The sequence below is a fragment of the Struthio camelus genome, chromosome 2 (genome assembly GCF_040807025.1).
Source record: "Struthio camelus isolate bStrCam1 chromosome 2, bStrCam1.hap1, whole genome shotgun sequence".
In the NCBI taxonomy this organism is placed as follows: Eukaryota; Metazoa; Chordata; class Aves; order Struthioniformes; family Struthionidae; genus Struthio; species Struthio camelus.
Window position 1 is genome coordinate 64,624,106 of NC_090943.1, and position 20,067 is coordinate 64,644,172.

The 20,067-nt window shown below is 38.1% G+C and overlaps 1 protein-coding gene and 1 long non-coding RNA gene across 4 annotated transcripts; one reads left to right on the forward strand and one right to left on the reverse strand.

Moving 5' to 3' along the window:
* Positions 1-795: 795 nt before the first annotated feature.
* Positions 796-17,024, forward strand: C2H7orf57 (chromosome 2 C7orf57 homolog). Of its 2 annotated transcripts, none has more exons than XM_009684531.2 (8): positions 796-1,119; positions 2,846-3,043; positions 3,803-3,911; positions 4,042-4,204; positions 10,717-10,817; positions 11,841-11,977; positions 12,874-12,939; positions 14,001-17,023. In XM_009684531.2, exons 1-7 carry the CDS (start codon positions 807-809, stop codon positions 12,918-12,920), a joined length of 1,068 nt encoding a protein of 355 aa, XP_009682826.2. In that variant the 5' UTR covers positions 796-806; the 3' UTR covers positions 12,921-12,939; positions 14,001-17,023. The 2 variants fall into 2 exon arrangements, with proteins under 2 accessions (XP_009682826.2, XP_068792203.1); XM_068936102.1 differs by having other exon boundaries at positions 853-1,051; positions 14,001-17,024.
* LOC138066373 (uncharacterized) lies at positions 4,211-19,828 on the reverse strand. 2 transcript variants are annotated; one of them, XR_011139779.1, is made up of 4 exons: positions 19,372-19,828; positions 12,831-12,903; positions 8,015-8,082; positions 4,211-6,440 (listed from the first exon to the last, which is right to left on the reverse strand). It is a non-coding gene; the product is annotated as an uncharacterized lncRNA (long non-coding RNA). The 2 variants fall into 2 exon arrangements; XR_011139778.1 differs by having other exon boundaries at positions 4,211-8,082.
* Positions 19,829-20,067: the final 239 nt, after the last annotated feature.

Below are 20,067 nucleotides of genomic sequence, written 5' to 3' on the forward strand. Positions count from 1 at the left end.
GGAATCTAACGTAGCCATCCCTAATAAACACGAAAACCTAGCCTTGAGGTCTTCCAAACGTGGTTTGGCACGTTACAGACGCTGTCAGTCACTGAGCCTTTAGAGCATGCGGCGGCCCTCGATATGTTTACCTTCTCTCTCCTCCCACTAGGGATGTTGAAATACAAACCTTGTCCAGCTAGGTAGGAGGCACTTTGGAAGGCGCCCTGTCTTGGTTGTGTGTGTGCTGTAGGGGCACCTGATGATTTGCGGGCATAAACGGGCATCTGGACTTGGTTATCTTCCCGTTTCTGCAATGCTTCATTGGTTAGCTTTGGAACATCCTGAGAAGGAACCCAGAAGCCTGCGGCTCTTAAGAGAGAAAAACAGTGGGTAAACAGGCGCATGCCTGCCAGCTAAGACGAAGTTGGGTGTTCAACTCCTCGCTCCTCATCTGCCTCCTAGAAAGTGCGTCACGCAGAGGAAGAACGCTGTTCTTGCTGGCTTGTGCTACGCTGTGGGACTGGGAGAGGCCACAAACTTCACGCGGGGCGAGGGGGAGCACAGATCCCTCAGTGGCTGGGAGCACTATATCTGCGTTGGCAGGGACCGGCACTGCCGACCCAGCCCGTGCAGGATCCCGGAGTGCAGGCAGCCTGCGTCTGCCTTCGAGAACAGCCCCAGCACCGGGCCCACGCTGAGCTGCTCACAAGCAGAGGAGGGTAGTGAACGGGCTGCCCGCGCTGCTCTGTGCCTCCGCCCTCTCTACCGTCGAGCAAGCGACAGAGGGAAACCGCACCGCCGCACGCTACACGCAAGCGGACAGCATGGCGGCAGGGGGCGGGGCTCGCGCGCGTCTCCCGCCTTGCGCGGCTCGGCGCGGCGCCGCTCGGGGAATGGTCTGGAGTTGGCGCCGCTGCTGGCGCCGTCGCTATGGAGACGGCGGGCGGGCGGTTGAGGCGGCTTCGCTGGGGGCTGGTCGGAAGGAGCGGGGCGGGGGTCGCGGGCGGCGCGCAGTCGTTGGGCATCGTTGCGTGTTGCGGAGCCGCTGTCGCTCTCGTCTCTCCCCGAGGCAGGTGCCCGGCATGAGGAGCGCCGTGAAGGAGCCGCCGGCTCCCCGCGGCCGCTACGCTGCTTGCGGCAAGTACCGCGCCTCTGCCGTCCGCGCTGCCTCGCCTCGTTCGCCCTGAGGGTTGCCATGGCGATAAGGCGTGTTGTAGTTTTTCCTAGCTGATATATCGAAGGTGTTCGTGGTCGCTTTCTGGTGGCGCTTGGCAGTATTTCTAGGCCGTGAGGAGATGTTAGGTTGCTCCTAAGTAAGCTTTTCGCCATGTAAAACGACCTGTCTTTTGCTTTGCTGGAATGGAAGTTACTGGCCCGTTAGGGTTCAGCCAGTGTCAGTGGGCTGTTCTGCCTTGAGGCACACACACCTCAGACTGGAGTCTTCTGTGTTTTCGTGCCTAGCAAGGTGTATTATTTGATGTAATTCTGGAAACAGAGTCTGAAAGCAGGGTTTGTTTTTTTCCTGAGAGGTAGGGAAGGAATTGATTTGGTGCTAGGCTGTGGGGAGATCTTAAGGCAGAATGTGGAGCTCATCGTTTACCCTTTCTTAGCTGTGGTGGGATAGCCGAATTTTAAAGACTTCTGACTGGCTCTCCCTCTTTTTTAAGTGTTTTCTGAGCTCTAAATGTGTTTGCCATTCCCGACTAATTTTAACACTTATCTTGTTGCATTTTAAATTTCGGCATTTTTGTGTTTTGCAGAAGTTGTCTATAAGATGTCGGGGGCAGGAGGAACCTCTGCTAAAACGCTTTGTCCTCTAGTTAAATCCCAGTGGAGGTTAGCGTGTTAAACTGAGAATACTAACCTACTTTGGAGGAAATTTCCTGTCAGCTCTCTGCATTTCCATTGGAAATGCAGCTCTCTGCATTTCCAATTGACTGAAAAGAGTTTATATTTCAACTTTTGAAAAAGTCTCTTCAGTCTTAAGGTATGAAATGATGTGGAGTTCCAAGATGGTGGTAACCTAGCAAATTTAAAAAGAGTGAGAACGTTTGAGATAATTAGGTAGAGCAGTTCCTGATGGACCAATTATTCTGTGAAGTGGAAGAAAACACAGTCCAATATTTCTTCAGCCCTGCCACCGAGCAAAGCAAGTTCCTTGGGTTTTCTTCTGTAGCTGAGTTTCTGCATAGCTAATATTTTACCTGATAGGACAGGTTACCTTTAAAGGGCTGTCTGCCTTAAGATAGTTTGCTTACACGTCTGTAACTACATTTGTGGTAGTTGGGCTCATTTCTCTAAGTTTCCTTTGTGTCTTTCATAGCATAATTCTTTAGTTTTTCTTGCCTGCCACGCTATTTTCCCGTTAATGAGGATTTTTTGAGCACTAGAAGATGAGAAAGGATTTTTTTTTTCTAAACTATTAAAGGCTGCAAACAGAAAAGTCAGAATTGTCTTGTTGCTTTTGTTAATAGGTGAGGAGGAAAGGAAACAAAAGATTTTTTGTCTTCTGTTGTATTCTGTAACTGTTACTGGTTTTGGTGTCCTTGGTCTTGTTTTCTGCATGAAAATACATGATCCTGTGTATTAGAATTATTTCACTGAGAACTTTAGTACTATTTCAAAATTGAAACGAAGGCACTCCTTTACTGCATCTGATCCTCCAGAAGTCGCATGTACTATGTCCTCTGAAATAAGTGTGCCTTGTCTTTTATCTTCCAGCTGAACTGAAGCATGTCACTTGTGTTTAAAACACACTTTCTTCAGTCTTAAGTAACAAACATAATTTGTTTGTTACTTTTGCTCCTTGAAAAAGGATGTTAGCAGTAAACATTTACTGTAAGTATTTTCTTTTTTACTGTAGAATGGTACTACCACATACCACTGAAACAACCAGAGAAATTGGTGAACTCGGAAATCCCACTTCCGCCAACATCTCAGATTCCAGGTCTGAGTGACCTTGCAGAACCTTACAACGAGAAGATGTTTGGGGGCCGCAGGAAGTGGATCAAAGATACTGATTCAGAATATGTAAAGCTGGCAAAGCAAGGAGGCCAACCTGGTGAACATCTGCTTTTTTGTTTGTTTGTTTTTTCTTTTAGTTTGGCTTGTGGTAGAAAAAGCTTGTGTGTATTTCAGAAGAATCCCCTGGAGTTCTGAAGTTAAACTATGGAAAAAAATTGATTGAAAATGTGATAGAAAAGGAAATCCTTTTAGCCTATTTTTAATTTAGCTACTCATGACCAAAATCAGTAGTCTTGTCCTATGTCTATTCTAATTCCTGTCAGTATGACAGTTTAGCTGCATTATAGAGAAGTCTTTACAAGTTACGTTGGTTTTATTTAAGTAATACGTATTCTGGTGAATACGATCTCATCCCAAAAAGGCGTTATCAGAAAACTTTGTAGAAGTCTATAAAGCATTTTATTGTTGTTGGTTTTTATAATGACATTCCGCGTGTTAGAGTTCTGTACATACTCTGGCCTTATACCGGGATATTCTATATTTTCATTTTTTACTTTATTGGAAAAAAAGTAAGAAAGCTGAATACATAGCTTGCACATAGAGTAGAATGACAAATACAGACATACGTATTACCAGATACTGGTAGAGATGCGTGAAAACATTTAAAACAAGCTACTTAGTAAAATTGAAATGCAGTGCTAAAAGGTTGTGATTGTCCGTTTTTATCAAGGGATATGAATAACATTGAATAAAGAAGATTCTCTTCCTGATAAAGTAGCAACCTGAAGACAAAGGTAATGCTTTTATTACCAGATAGAAGTCATACCATTAGCAGCTTTTATCTTTTTATCCTAAGACTTACTGAAGCACTACACTCCTGTTACAAGGAAGTCATCTCCAGTAGCATATGCTGCACCTGACTGGTATTCACATCGCTCTAATCCCCCAACAACCAATGAGCCACAGTAAGTCTGCTGAGATCCCGCATAACTTTTTCGGTTCTCTATTCATCTCTTAGTGTTTCAAATGAATATTTTGTAATGAAATGTAAGATAATTATCCATAGTACAAATAACTTTAAATCTTTGTCTGCAGGAGCTATGTTTCCACTATACCAAATTATATGATTCATGAAGAGTTTAAGGCTGATGATCATCGTAGTAATAACTATGAGGCGAGAAGAGCGCCATTTGATTTTGATATGAAAAGTGTTTGGCAACGGGATGCTGAGGACAAAGAGAACGCAGAGAAAAAAAAGGTATGATTGAGAGACGTTTTGTGATGATGCTTTCTGTGTAGAGCTTGTGAAGATGCTTCTGATTGGACTTGTTGGTTCTTAATAAAGAGAAGTTATAGTCCACTGCAATTTCTGTGTTCCAGAAACAATTCTCTGTGTTGCGGTTAGAGAATGATAGTAAAGTTATGTTTCTCTTAAGTGCTCCAGGTACAGCATATGAGCCAGAAATGCAACTTCCAATCACATTATATGGTGCATATATGTAAGTGTATATGAAAGCCAAGAGTTCTCTGTCGTCTTGTCCTTTATTTTCCCCCTACAATTTACTCTTTGCCAATAGAATTCTTGTTCAGTGGTCTTGAGAGGCGGAAGAAAGAAGGGGGAAGAGGGGAAAGGAAGAGGAAGAAGGAACAGAAGACTGTTGAAATAACAACCGTTTTCTGAAGAGCATCTCTTCAATTTAAACTAAAAGATACTGCGCTGCCAGTCTATAAACAGATGATGTATCCAGCACAAAATAAGTATAGCACAGGCTGTGGTTAGAACAAACTTCTGTGTGATGTCTTGGTTTTTTCCTAGAAACCTATCTCCTACACTCCCTCTTTCCTCTTCCCCTCCTTCCCTTTTAGATGTGTAAGCCTGATAGGTTTTGTTCTTGTTCTTGTTGTTTTGGTTTTTAATATACTCTCTGGTTTTGTGTGCCTCAGTTATGTAGTTCTTTGGAGCCCACGTGGAAGGACTTTTAATATACTTGAACATCAGTAGCTATCTTCCACTTAAATACAAGTGCAAGTGCTTGACGTTTTAGGAAAATCCTTTGCCTTTGCTTAGATGAGTAACTAATGCAAGTTTGGAACAATGGCTTGTGGAAGTGGGTAAACCTCACTTTTCAGGTCAAGCTTCTCTGAGTCTGTGCAAACAATCAAACACACAATGTATGCTTAAGCTATAATTTGCCTAATGTCTCTAGGCAAAGCTTTATTTCCATCAGAGATTTAAAATACCGGAAACGGAACCTAGAATACTGAAAACAGAAACACATACTGCCGTGGAAGCCCCTTACAGGATGAAAACAGGAGGGAGGTAAAGCACTGTCCCTTGCTCCCTTACTTAAGAACGCACTATCTTCAGTGCCCTGAGTCAAATTTAGTTTTCATAAGAGTAGGTTCAATTCAGGTTTATATGGTGGCTGTTAAAGTGAGTTTGAGGTCCATTTCTGTTAGGGTGGAGTTTGATCAAGATCCAGTTCCATGCACAGTCAGTGTAAGTCACCTTTGTTTTATAGCCACTATATATCCACTTTCTTTTTGGTAATGTGTTACATTCAGCTCAGTTTCCCAATCTCCTGATATAATTTACACTACTGTTTTGAAAGCTGAAGGTGAGTTGCAGCCAAGGTGCTAAATCCCAAGCCTGACTCTTTATGATTAGATGCCTAAAAAGAAAGATTACCTGTGGATCATTCTGCTCCTTAGCTCCTTCTATGCCCCTTTCCCCCCCCCCCCCGAAACATCTCTGAAATGGTTGTCCTCCTCCTTGGTACCTTTCTTCCTGTACCCTCATGAGAAGTGTCTCATAAACCTTGAGACATCATACGTGCTTTTGTTTCACAGCTACTTCTACTAGTTGTCTGTTTTTATAGAAGGTTTCTGTCTTGTGTTTTGTTAAGAGTACTTCCCTGAGGAATCTTTCATTAAGACAATGGAACTAGTCCTAGCAAACATTATTTATTTTGCTTTTCTTACCCTACATCTTGTATATTAAAATGTTACAGAGGTATTCAAAAACCACTGCAAACAAATGTGTAGCCAATATTGAATTTACTTGTGTGGCTATATGATGATACTACAGAAGCAACCCACCTGAAGTATTTCGTTGATGTTAAATACATAGAAAACATTTTTCGGTTCAGTCTGACTAAGCAGTCCTTGAGAACAGAGACGTATGGTGCAACCACAGAGAGAAATCTCAAAGGGTGTCCTTACAGACAAGTGCAAAAACATTTAAGCCTCTAAGGGTACCAGTTGTGCTCAGTTCAAAAAATGTCGTTCCCAAGCGGGCCCTTGCTCTGGATTTTTAAGCTTTTATGCCACTCTGTGCTGAAATTTGCAATCTTCATCGTTCCTCATACTGAAAATTTTTCTTATGGTCGTAATTATGTGCAAGACTGGAGGTCCGCAGCACCCATCATATGGTTCTCTGTGCCTCAGCACAGATCTTGTTGTTCCTTCCTGATGCCTTAATTGCAGAGATACTTCTGGGAATTATACAAAGCAGCAAAGAACTGTTAGCTTGTGCGCATGGTGAAGTGACAGATTATTAGGCCAAACTGAAACCTCCTTTAGCCTACAGACCCTGTGGACCAACCAGGGTGAGTTGAAAATGTTGCTAACTGAAAGAGAGAGGCTGCGTGTAGGTGACAGATAAGTTAGAAGCAGTATGAGGGGTAGTGTCAGAGTTGGGGAATATTTCTGCTATGCCACTAAGACTACTACCTCATGTGTGAAATGATATCTCCTAGGCATTTGCATTGAACTTTTTGTTAAAGGATGTTTTCTTCAAGGGTTGAAAGGAGGAACCCCTTTAGATAGTTAACGCTATTCATACCATAACAGTCAACATGCTTCTAGTAGAAGTGTTGGAAGTTCCCTGTTGATCATAGAATTCACCTTTTCATTGCTGTTTTCACCTTTTCATTGCTATCTTCCCTCAGTGTACAGGGGACACAAGAAACAAAGCTAGATTATACCAGTGTTTTTTCAACTGATCTGCAGTTTGGCCTGGTAAATAAGCACACGCAGGATACCTGAACTCCATCTATTCCCAGCTCTGCCACTAGTCTGCTCCATTAGCCTGTGCAAGTCACCTCACCTTGCAATGCCTCAGTATTCCTGTAAAACGGAGGTAATGATAGGGATCTCTTTTGTAAAGTGTCAATGAGTTCTGCTAGGCATACCTAGGTATATATTTATTATCTGTCAGTAAGTACAAGTAACTTCATCTCAGTTTTTTATCTTGCTTTTTCCATATGGAAATTTTACTAGAGCTGTGGTGAGTGGGCCTTTAGTTTCTATAGAAAATATTTCATAGCCAAACACTTAACCTTATGTATTCCTTCAAAAAGTAGGTCATATCTTGCTCATGGTTGATATACAGGTATTAAGGTTCTCAGAAGAATGAGAGGCTTATCTCCATGCCCAGACAGTTTGTGCAACTCTGATTAATGATACTTTTCCTTCCAAAGACAGGAGAACGTGATCATGCATTTCTGGCTATGCATTTGGTATCTCTAGTGGTAAAGCACCACTAAATCATGAACCTCAGTGGGAAAATTTCCTTTTGAACTTTTGATGCATCCTCTTAAGTGCTTTGTTTTCCCACTGTGCTGAAGTTCTCTGCTGCTTCTAGTGAAGGATAGACATGACATATTATGATACAGTATTTTTTTGGTGTAACGTTAGCCTTGACAGTGGAGGGGTGCGTGTGTGTGTATGTATATCTAATAATTATGGTCATATCAGCATTCTACATGTCCTGAGCAAAGAGAGCTTTTAATTTTTCCAGCATGGTGAAGTTATCTGCCTGCCTTTATACATACACATATATTTATATATGCTGTAGGGAAAAGACTACTTATATAGGGTCAGGATTTTACCTCAAAGAGAAATTTGAAATATAATATGAAAATTTGCCCCTGATTTCAGTGGAACTTGGATTTCATTCAGGGGGTTTTAGCTTTCCAAGTTGGCAGGAAGTATAGGTTGTTCTTCACATACCACCCAGGCCCGAGGAAGTGTTTATTTGAAGAAAACTGTGATTAAATAAACTTACCTTTTTATCACCTTACAGGACTACATTTACACAGCCAGAGTTGTTGGGCATTGCTACAAGTAGTTGACCTACAAATCACAATGGGTGCTTATTTGAATATGAATCTAATAAACTTACATGTACAATAAATGTGAGTAGTAATTTCGTCTCATCACAGAAGGAGAAAACGTTTTAAATGGAGAACGTGTGAAAAAATGACTTACGTGGTTAGTTTGATTTTTCTTGGAGGCACTGCGACTGTTAAATAAGAGACTCGTCAAAGTGAAGGTGCCTCCTCTGCTATAACCATTGGAGTGTAATGGCACGAGGGCCTGTTTGTTAGTGCTGAATTTGCACAGTGAAGTAACAACCTGATGGGATTCCAGACCTGATTTGATTCCCTTCAAAAACAAATTCTATTCTGTTCCTTAGTTCCCTTTGTCACTCGTTACTAGATCTGAACACTATGGAATGTTTTGGTACTTGCAGTTTTTATTAGTCATTTAATTTGAGGAAAAGAAATTGAGCATTTAAAACAATGTGCAAGTTCCACCATCTTTGTCTTCAGTCTCTTCTCTTTGACTTTTCTTTTTCCCTTTCTTTTCCATGACTTATTTTGATAATTGTCTCTAGATTTATTTAATTTTTTATTTTTTACTCATTTACCCTTTAAGTTCTAGGCTTCCTTTTCAAATGTTTCTTCTTCTCAATGCCAAGAAGAGTCTCCTCTCTTTCCATCTACTCTTGGAGCATACCAGATATCCAATCAGGTTGTGTTTCTGTGTTGCCTTGTGTGCCATGCAGTGAAAAAGCACCAAAAGCTACTAGGCCTTGATGATTTCTACTTGTTTAATTAAATTGGTTTTGTAAGTTTGAACACTCAGTGACTGTGTCCTGGATCTGAAATTTGCATGCCAGGTCATATCTGAAATGGTGTAATGATAAACAGAAAACAACAGTAATATTCCGTGCTCGCTAGGTTAGTGTTTTTGAAATGTAAAATACAAATGGACTGCTTCGGAAAGTAAGAGTTCATGGATGTGAAAAGCAGTTTTAAGGCAGCTTTTCACCCCCCTTTTTTTTTAACCTCCAAATTAGAAAAAAACACCCTCCTGTTTTCATCCAACATCCTGCATAATATTATTACTATTATCTCTTTTTATTTGAAAAGCACCCTGTTTTTTCATATCTTTAAGCTATCAACAGTCTGTTTGTCCGCAATATAGGAGCCCATCAATTTTATTTGTTACCAGATTCTGGAATTTTTCTTCTAGTGAAACTGTCTCCCCTGAAGTCCGTAGGAATCTCTGCACTGAATTAACAAGATAGTTTGGATTGGCCTCCTGTTTCAGAATCAGTTTCTCCCAGAAAATAAGAAAATCATCTACACTCCCCAAAAACTGGTCTTTCCACTTTTTTGGCTAGTTTGTTAATTAGTTCATGGATCAGATGTGTACTACTGCTATTATATTTTTCTTCATTCTTTCCATACTGAATCTGCATGTGCTCTTTAACTTTGTAGTGTATTTACATGTGTTTTGGAATTTTTCTTCATTGATATTTTCCTGTAAAATGTTTTATAGTATCTGCAATCCAGCTGAAATTGCTGATTATGCATCTATTTTTGGTGCTCTGTTCCTAATTTTTCACTCTGGTTAATTTTATTGTAGTAAGTGTGTCCATTTAGATGCAAGGGATTTTTATGGTTAATGTACTTCTATATAGCAACGTATTTCACTTCTGATTGCCCTCTTCTAAATTTTTAAAAAAATAACCTACCATTAGTATCTTTTATTCTGTGGTGTCCTCCCCTGTTTTGGATGTTTAAAAGATAGAATGGTTAAAACAATATGTTATGATAAAGGAAAGGCTTTGAAAATAGTTCATGCCATCTTCAGGGTTTTTCTTCTTAATGAAGTGAAGGAAGCTGTAAATAGTCTTTGAAGACTTTGTTTTTCTTTTTTTTTTTTTTTAAAAAGTCCTCAAATTTCTTCACAGATATTAATGAAAAATACCTGGGAGTTGTTGGGGATATTTAACTTTTTTGTTTGAGGGAAGTCTGACCCTTCCCTAGTCATTGATTTTGATAGGTGTTAAAATAAACAGTGTTAATATGTATTGCTGATGTTTTTCCATTCCTTTTCCATTTTCTAACTTTTACTCCTAGACTTTGTAATGCCATTTCACTAGCTTCCTAGGTGTCTTATTATCTGTCTGCCTTATTGGGATTTTTCAGTATCATCAGAGAGGTGAAATCTATAACCTCTAGCCAAAACTGAGGTTCTTTATCATCTTTTTACGTGTTAATGACAGGTAAAAGTAATATATATTAACATATAGTTCTCCATTGTAGGATTCCCTCAGTTTGTTGGAATTTCAAACCTCAAGTTAATGGACTTGACTTAATTTAGCAATTGCTAAATTTGCATTTGAAATTTAATTTTCAGTAGAAGCATACTGCAAGGAAAAAGCTCACGGATGAATGTATTCTGCATTATTGGTATACTGAACAGACAGCAGACAGTTGATCTCATCTAGAATAAATAAGTGTTTTATTATCTTTTAATATTCCCTTATATTCCTCTACACTTACTGCTGGAAATAATATTCCTAAGACAGTAACATTTAAAGATTCTTAGTCTTTAGTATAACTCTCATTTTTGACGCCTCTTACTCATTTTTATCATAACTTACTTTACTAAATTCAGAATTCTGTAACACAGGTAAAGCTTCCGGCTATAAACCCTAAGTATCCCAGCAAAATGCAGAATGTTTCTACAAACAAGGAATTCAGTGGGAAAAATAAGCTTACCTTTCCACCTATGTAAGTAGTACATTTATGAAATTGATTAAACTCCTAATCCTACAACCACTTGTGCATATGAGTAACCTTATGAAATTGTATAGATCCATGAATGTATTTATGGGTCCTCATTGCTACTAAACTTGCTATCATCTGAAGTACTGATACGGTTTTATAAACAACTAAAATAATAGGGCTTTAACTTACACGGCAAAGGTATTAAATAGAACTTTGCTTTAGGAAAAGTAAGCATACAGTTGTATGGTAGAACTTCATGTAGCTCCACGTTTTTTACTATATTCTACATTTTTTGTTTTGTTCTCAATACCAGTAAACAGATACCAACTGCATTGCTCATCGTTATTTCTGTGCGCATAGTTTACAAAGACACAAGTGAGACTACCATCTTAGGCAATCATATTAACTATTGCCTAACATAAGATGAGGCACAACAAAAATACTATAATGAACGCCTGGAAGATATAACAGTTTTCTAAGCAAATGATTACAACATCAAGCTGTGTGCACATCTGAACTGCTTCAGAGAATTTTAAGTCTTAAAAATACGTTATACATAGACATCAGTAATCTCAGTGTGTTTTAGAAATGTGTTAATTTAGAAATGTGTTAATGTGAACGAAGTGAATAAATTTGAGGACAAAATACCACCTTCATAATGTTATAATAATAAAGGCCCTATCTGCCTTTTTAACTCACACGTTCTTCATGTGATTTCCCTTTTTCATTACTTTTCCTAAGATCAGAATTCTGTAATTATTATACATGTAAAGTTCCAATAAAATGCATGGCTCTTATGTAAAAATATGCAAATATGTTTAGTGAATTAGGTCTAGATATGTTTTTTTCTTAAATGATTGTATTTATCATGTTATATATTTCTGCATACCGTTACTTGCAAATAAACTATTTGGTGTATATGGTCACTGCTTCTAAGCAGCGCAAAATACTTTTTTTCCTCCTAATCTGCATTGTGGTTTACTCATGTCATCTTTTTTCCTCAGTATATTTTGTTTGGCTTTACAGGCCTGCTCAGAGAAATGGTGAAGCAGTAAACTTCAGCAAATTAATTAGCAATGGTTATGGGGCTGACTGGATTCAGCAGCGCACTGAATGGGAAAAAAATGTTCAACAAGCATCAGAAAATAGTGAGGAATCCAAAGGTAACATTATCACAAGTGGGTTATCTCCTTCCCTGCCCCCTAAAGATGTGATCTCAAGGTAACAGCCAAAGTTAGCCCTAATAATTTCTGTGTATCTCTTTGAGTATGGTAAAACTTACTGAATTACCATGCTTGGCTTATAATACCCAAAGACCTTTTTTTTTAAAAAAAAAAAAAAAAAGAGTCTTGCTTGTAGTCAGAGAAGGTAGGGACTTTCATGGCTTTTTTTTTAATCTTTAAAATTGTAGAAATATGCCCTGTTTTGATCCAGGGGTTCTCTGTGATGTATTTTTTTGTAAAAACGTTGGAAGAAACACAGCTCTCCTCGCTTAAAGTTAAGCAGACTGTGAACTATTTGCTGCATATTTGTTGTGAATAGTCCTTGGCCCTTAAGTTTTAACTGAAAAACTGCTTTACAACTATCATTGATACTAGTATTTAGGAAATAGATTGCTATACTTAAACTCATAAAAATAAATGTATATAGTTGTTTGAATATAGTGGCTTTGAAGCAGTTTTATTATAGTAAAAATGTTATACAGTGTTCATGCTTTCGAATCTTACTTTATCATGCGCAATGCTAATAACTATGAGCAGCTGGCAGAAAAAGGATCTTGCAGCTCCTTTCTGTGATGGCTCTTTCTCTGTTTTCTACAGCACAGGCTTAAACCCAAGAAATACCAGAAAGAGATAAAATGGAACTACAGGACACTTACCTTGGATTATAGATTTACATCAAACTTTTGTGTATACCTTGTCTACCTACTTAGCCAGAAAGTAAAATTACTGGAATTTGTATATATTTTGAGAGGAGGAAGAGAAAGTAAAAACTCTAGTTGACCTTGTTACTTACATGATTGAAGGCATCATCAGTACTTTCATCGTTTTTATTGCAGATTCAGAGCCGTCACAGCCTGACACAGTACCTGCAAGCAACAAGTGAAAGCCACCATTTCAGCAATGTAATAAATAGCTTAAAAGAGTATCGGGAAAAGTCAAGCATTTTATGGTTTATGAGGAAGTCAGCTGTTTATCTGCTAGATTACATTTATCTGATAAGATTACATTTCTAGTTAAACTGCTCCCTTGTTGTGTACCTCAGTTGGTTAATACCCTAAATGAACTTCATTGCGCTTGATTACAGGGAATAGAAAAGCATAGGCAACAGCTGTCAGTGTGTACACTGAGACCTTTTCTAAATACAGTTTCAAGAAGCAAAACTGAAGTTCTCTCCTAAATGAGACTAGTGTTCCTTTCCTTGTCAGATAGGATTACCTTGCTGCTGATCTGACTGTACGCGACTACCATATCAATGTAGTTAAAAAAAAGAAACTTGCTGGTTTGCATATGATTACACTTATGACCTGTATCATAAAGGAAGGTGAAGGGGAACTGTATGGTACGAGACTAACTGTCAATAGAAAGAATTGAACTGATATGGCTATTCTGGGTAGAAAAATCAACCCTGCACTGGAAAGATGGTATGTTAGTCCCCAAGCAGATTTAGTCCAGATATTTGGCTCTTACATGATTCTGTCGCTACACCTGCTGCATAAGGACTGGTCGTAGTCTTCAGAATTAAATTAAGACCCAGGGGCATTCCCTGTTACAGTCTTGTTTTATAGAAGATGGATCATTAGGGTAACAGTGAGACTCTCTAAGCTATGCATGGTGTCTGCACTTTCAGCCTTTAAATAATAATTTTATATATCTTTTAAGTTTTGAATCGGAAAAAAATTGTTAGTTTTCTTTGTTTATTCACACTGGCAAACAAATTGTACTTTGAAATAGCAATGTATATTAATTATTTTGATACTCTTGAAGTTAGATACTGACATTTTAATGATTACTCTTTTATTTATTTGAATGAGGAATTATCCCTGAAATCTTGTGCAAGTAGAAATATTTTAGCGTAAAGCCTGTTAGAAAGTGGGTGAATTTTTTAAGAAGGTTTTTTGCTTATACTATAACAAATGAAGTTTTTAATAAATGAAATTGGTAATTTAGTTATTTTCCTTTTCAGAGTGCACTCTCAATACATTCTACACCTTGGAATCCAGAGCTGAAGATTTTAGTGCATTACTGAATCTACATCTCCACGAACAGAATGTTTAGAGAGTTTGGTTCACTTTTTATTAAAAATTTGCTATGAAAATTGATTGGAAATGTAAACCTATCACTAATCCTAAGCCCCCAAAATTTCAGTGAAAGCTGGTGGGATTTTTTCTGTTGATTTCAGTAGAGCCAGCATCTGAGTCTGTCTCTGTTGTTCGCTTTAACTAACAATTCCGGCATCTAAGTTGCATCTACAAAAATAAAGAAGTAAAACATATGACAATGGGTAAATGTGTACTTATTGATCATTCAGTACATTTTTCCAAATATGAAGACATTTGATTTGTATCAAGCTGTATCTGAGGAAAAAATACAAAGAAATATTAGCTTAAATCAGTTTCCACTTAAAATTTGTTTTGTGAATTATGTTCAGATGCATTGAAACCTTTAATTTTAGTGTGAATGCAGAGCTTTTGATGAAATACAATTTTCCAGGTTAGAGTACCAAGGGATGCCAAAGCTGGGACATATAGTATTAAAACCTAATCAGTAGAAAAACTGTCGCTATGGAAAGGCACTAAATAATAAGTTTGTGTGAAGAAATTGTGTATGTATAACAGGCAAATTGTTGATATTCTCAGGATTTCAACTGTAAAATTTTAAACTTAATGCAGTGATCATCTACAGTGTTTTCAGGAAAAATAAGTACCATTTTATGAATTCTTCAGAATCATCCAGTCATATGAACCTATCTCTGGGAATTCAACCATGTTTTTGATACAATCTTTGGATAAGATTATAATATTTATTATTAATGTCTGTAAAGAGTCTAGTAGAGGGCAGGACTTGTTCTGCCCAGCAATGGTAAACTGCAACATTAAAATGAGTACTGTTTCTGAGGACCTATTGGAGCATACTTAAATGCCATAAACTATAAGCAGTAATAGTATTTTTCAGTCCCACCTTGTTCTTCTGACTTAAAATATCATAGGAAATACTTCTATGTTATCATACTGCTCACTAGTATGTGTTTTACTGATCAACAATGTGAGAGAGAAGGGAAATAGGAGATGATCATGAAACTCTGGAGTTAAGCTGATTAAGACAGCCAAGCCTTTTCTAATTTTCATCAGTTGAGTAGTAGTTTTTTTGTGTTCTTAGAGGAATCCATTTCAACAATGTTTTGTATAAAGTTTTCTCTAAGGTGTTCAGTACAAATTTATCAAAAATTTGGAGACGGTAATGCTATGAAACAATAACAGTATAGTATATTTGAAAAAGTATTTTCAAATTTATAGATAACCTATTCATAGCGACTTAAAGGTGCATGCTGTGGCAAAGTCATCTGAATCTATTCCATAAAATTTGAATTCCTGTGTAGGTGTAATACTGCATTACTCCATAACACTGCTTACCTCCTGGGGAAAATTCTAATAATTCTTTTCTATATTAGGGTTTCTTTTTCTCAAGAGAAAGTTATGTATGAAGTTCCCTACCACAATTTTATTACTTTGAATCATTTGATGTCTAAATGCTCTTTACTTTCCAACACTTTATCTCCGTGTTGGAGTTCTTGTCCAAAGCTGTTCAATTTTTTAGGCAATTGTTAGAGGAAGGGACAGAAAGAAAACTGAGAGCTTAATTTAGTCACTCGTTACTGTTACTTCATTTTACTATAATAACGTTCTTAGGGTTTATTGTAGAGGCTTTCAGATGTTTTAGGTGTGCACCAGATCAGATTTTTAAAATTGTCTCTTTTTTGCCTCATTCACTATTAGGTAATGCCCACATGGCATTCCTCAAATTTTTCAAAGTTTTTTTGAAGTGCCATTAAAGTATATATTCAGCTTTTCTTCGTCAAATGAAGGAGAGGTTTGATCTGCACTGTCAGCCAACTGAGCCTTCATGGATCACAGTTTGAATACCTTGAGATAGAACATTAACAACCTGAAGTGCTGTGTCAGACTTTCAGATTTGCCATTATTAAGAGCACATGGAGAACCTTGGAATTTGTGTTTCTGTGCTCAAAATAAGAGAGCTACAGCAGAAGTGTGTGTTACCAGTTGTGCCAAGTACATCAAATCAGAGTAAAGCAGCAAATCAAAAAAACTCCAAATGAATTTAAGGATTGAAATGTTTTGCTTAAGTTCACCTTATCCCAGTAATTATATTCTGTTTTATTTACTTCTGAGTCAACGGAGTCCTGGAACTGGCAAGATTTTAAAAGTCAGCAGTTCCAAAGAAAAAGCATTGGAAGCTGCTAGATCTAGAAAAAATTTTTAGTGTTTTTTTTTTTTTCAGAGATACACTGCAGCTAAAAGCTGGGCACTTAGCAAATCTAGCCCTTTTTGTTTTTAATGCTGAAATGTTTATTTAGTTGTATTGTGTTCCATCTGCAAGCCAAATGGCTTTAAATAAGACATGAAATGTTTTTATAATATATTTTTATTTTTTATACAGTGATTGCTCTGCAAGCCTGAACATAAAACCAAAGCACAGTTACAGTTTATAAATTACATCTGGGCTACTTAATATGTGAGTATCTTTAAAACAGAATTCCAGGTAGAGATTTAAAAATAATTTGGAAGTTTAGTTACCTAAGAATAATTTTCCTTTTACATGTGCTCATTTAACTGTAGCAAAGTTGAATGGTTGTTTTCATTTTAATTTGACTGAATATGTACTTTATTCTTACTACTTACGCCTCGTTAAACAAGAGTTAAACGTGTTTTCAAAGATAAAGGTTATATATACGTCAATCTGTGTTGTTTACATTGCTGCACAAAGAAAATTAAATTTGTCCATGCATTTCTTAAGCACCTAAAATGTCACTGACTTCATTGTATCAATTTCTAAAATACGAATATCTGCCGTTGAATGTGTAGATTTGAGTAGGTGAAGGATGTAGATGTAGGCTGAAGCCCTTTTTTTTTTCTTTCCTGTAAACAAATAAATAGTGTGGTACTCTAGTTTTGCAATTGAGTGTTTTTTAATTTACTTAGTTACTTACTATGTAATAGCTTGTATAAAAGAGAGAAATAAAGCTATACAAGTCCAGTCTTAGCACTTTTTGCTCTCCTATTAATAGTTTTAATGATACTAAACAACCGAAATGACTTGAGGTTAGGTGAGTGCCTGACCAACTGTGCTGAATTATTGGATCAACTGACAAATAAGAATGCTTTGTCATAAGTAGGAAGGGATATTATTTAGAGAATAAAAGGACAGCCTTACTTTCCATAAATGCAGATTCTCATCCATGCAATGTAAAAAACTAAAAAGTGAGGCAAATTGAAGTTTTTATAGTTTATTTTTGCAACGATCCCAACATGTAGTGGTGTCTCTTTCACCTTTCCAAAACCAATTTTGAACGTATTTTGTGTTTTTGCTTAAGATCTCTCTTTCCCACTAATACAAAATGGAATGAAAAGCCAAAGACAGTCATTATAAAAACAGGAGGCTTAAAACCAATTTAAATTTTAATAATGTTTTCTAGAGGTGATTGAGAACAAGGGTTGCTGTAGTAACTGATTACTAGACTCAGAGATGCATTATTTATTAAACTTTTCAGTCAAAGTATCTATGGTAACCTGATTATTCTTTATTTACAAATGAAGTAATTTACAGTGATTATTCTGTTAACATAGTTGAATGACAAACCTCTTGAAAGGCAAAGCAGGCTTTTCACTTGACCCTAAGAGGAAGGGGAAATATTGCTGTTTAAAGAAACAGTTTCTTCCATATAATTAAAAATACTGTTCTATAGTGCTTATTTTGGTTTATTCACTACCCTAAATTTCAACTTTTGATGAATATCCAAGGAATGGAAAGTCAGAAGATGTGTTAGGAGTCTGTGCATCTATTTAACCGGTTAGAGATTTGAACAAGTGACTGATTTTCTTAGTGTACTGAGCAAATTCTCTAGTACACTGTTCATGGCTAGAAACAGATCTGCATGCAGCAGACTTCTTTCTCTTATATCCCCATACAAAGTCTTTTGGTGTGAGATACAAAACTAAGAGATTTGACTTAAAATGTCCCAGAACATGCATTTGTGATAAATATATCATTTTTGGGAATGCCTTGTGCTTTGCTTGTTGAACTCTAGCTGTATAAATGTTAGGTACCCTGTAGGAAATGAAATTTTAGTCACTGTATCTCCTAAGAATTCCCCAGTATGACAGATTAAAATGTGGTTCCAGTAAGAAAAGTGATTTTAATAAACCACATTGCAGGCGTTTGGGTTTATCCTCAGCAACTATGCAAAAGAATGTTAAATTTATACTTAGAGAGTGTTCTTTTTCTTCATTGGTTTTTGGTTTAGATTTTCTTGCTAATTGACAGAAAAGGAAATTGTCTCAGCTTCTGGCTTGAATCAGATGTGTTAGACTAAGAGTATCTTCCATGAGAAGAACTAACATATTTGATCTAACTCTCTTTAACAGATTACATAAAAATTGGACATTTGACTTGTATGACAGAAGATGCACATTGGAAGGTGTTTATCAGACTCTGTGTATTTTTCAGCCTCCTGTTTCAATACTTGTGAGATTGCAACTCCATTTCCATTTGCAGATGTTAGTTCTGTAGCTACATGTCTGTTGTGTTCATGATCCCTTTTTGTAAGTGCTGTCAGCTGTCATTCAGGATCCTCACTAGTGCTTCATGAGCAACAGGTACTACTCTTTAAAAACTGAAAATCACGTGAGTTGAATTCACAACTTGGTTTCACTTATTTGTCTCAAGCTAATTAGCCTAGCTCTAGCAAGATCAATCATATTAAAATAACGCTGGAGATGCCACAGCTACAATTGTGCTGTGCTCACCTGTCTGGCATTAGGATCTGTGGCCCCATTTGATTTCCTTGCTTTGCAAAAATTGGAGCCGTAATAGCAGCTACTTCATATTAAGTTGTGGAGAATTTATTCTTTTCAGTTAGACAGAGGGGAATTGTGAGAACCCTTTGAAGCAATGTTGCAGGCTAGTGTGCTTCCATCGTGCAGAATCATCACGTTAAAACTTGCTGACTGGTGCTCAAGTTGTTAACCCTAAAAGATCATCTGTCCTGACATGGCAGTGTCACACTCCGCAGGGGTTTATGTATAGTAAAGGTGCTGGATATAAATGAAGTTATTGTTATAATACCCCTCAGTTGTAATGTTTTGATGCTGTGTAAGTCTCATTTTAACTAGTACATTGTTATCAGTGGGTGCTGAAACAGCCAATTAAGCTACAGATCAAAAGACTCAAGTCTTATATCCGAATAAATTATTTGATATCCTGCAGTAGTCTGCAAATTAACACTGGCTTTCCCTCCAAAGCTAACACTTAGGGCTTACCTGCTTTGTAGCTGTTAGTTACTTGATCTGCTGAATTTGATATCTACAACGATAAATACCGGTGCCTGCAGAGACTGTAGGTTTAGCTGAGTTAGCGTTTCCCAGGAAAGTACAGGAAAACGTCAGGATGCTCAAACGGCAGAAGTCATCTGTTTTCTTTTTTTGCTCAGCAACTTTCTTGCCATAGCAAAGTGCTAGTAAAAGTAGTACACTTAAAGACATCCTGGATTGTCTCTGCAAGAACATAAATTTGAAGTAATTCTTGAGTAATAGTGATGCCAACAACATTCACTCTTATATTAGGTGTATTTAACAGCTCCTGTTGTTGTATGCCATCAGTTAGAACACCACCAGTATCCCTACAACCTAACTCCGCAAAAACAGAGTTCCAGCAGGCGTTTATATCTTTCTATTACATGCACCGCAAGATCAGCCTGCGGAGTTGGGGTCCCGCGGTAGCTCTGCCGCGGGGCCGGCGGAGCCCTGCGGTGGCGGCGCCCGAGGCCGTGGGTCGCGCTCTCCTCCCGCGCACCTCTCCCGTCCGTCGCCGTGTCGCCGCCGCCGCGCGGCCGTTGGGCGCGCGCCCTCCCTGTCGTCACGGCAACCGCCCGCCGCGCTCCCGCCACGCGGCCGCTGGCGCGCGCGAGTTAACGGCAGCCGGTGCGGCGGGCGGGGCAGGGCAGAGCCCCTCCTCGC

Excerpts from the sequence above, each read along its gene's own strand:
- C2H7orf57 (XM_009684531.2), top strand. The coding sequence starts at position 807 with ATGGCGGCAGGGGGCGGGGCTCGCGCGCGTCTCCCGCCTTGCGCGGCT. Across the intron at positions 1,120-2,845 it reads CGGCCGCTACGCTGCTTGCG|AATGGTACTACCACATACCA; the intron begins GCAAGTACCGCG and ends TTTTTACTGTAG. Across the intron at positions 10,818-11,840 it reads AAGCTTACCTTTCCACCTAT|GCCTGCTCAGAGAAATGGTG; the intron begins GTAAGTAGTACA and ends TTGGCTTTACAG.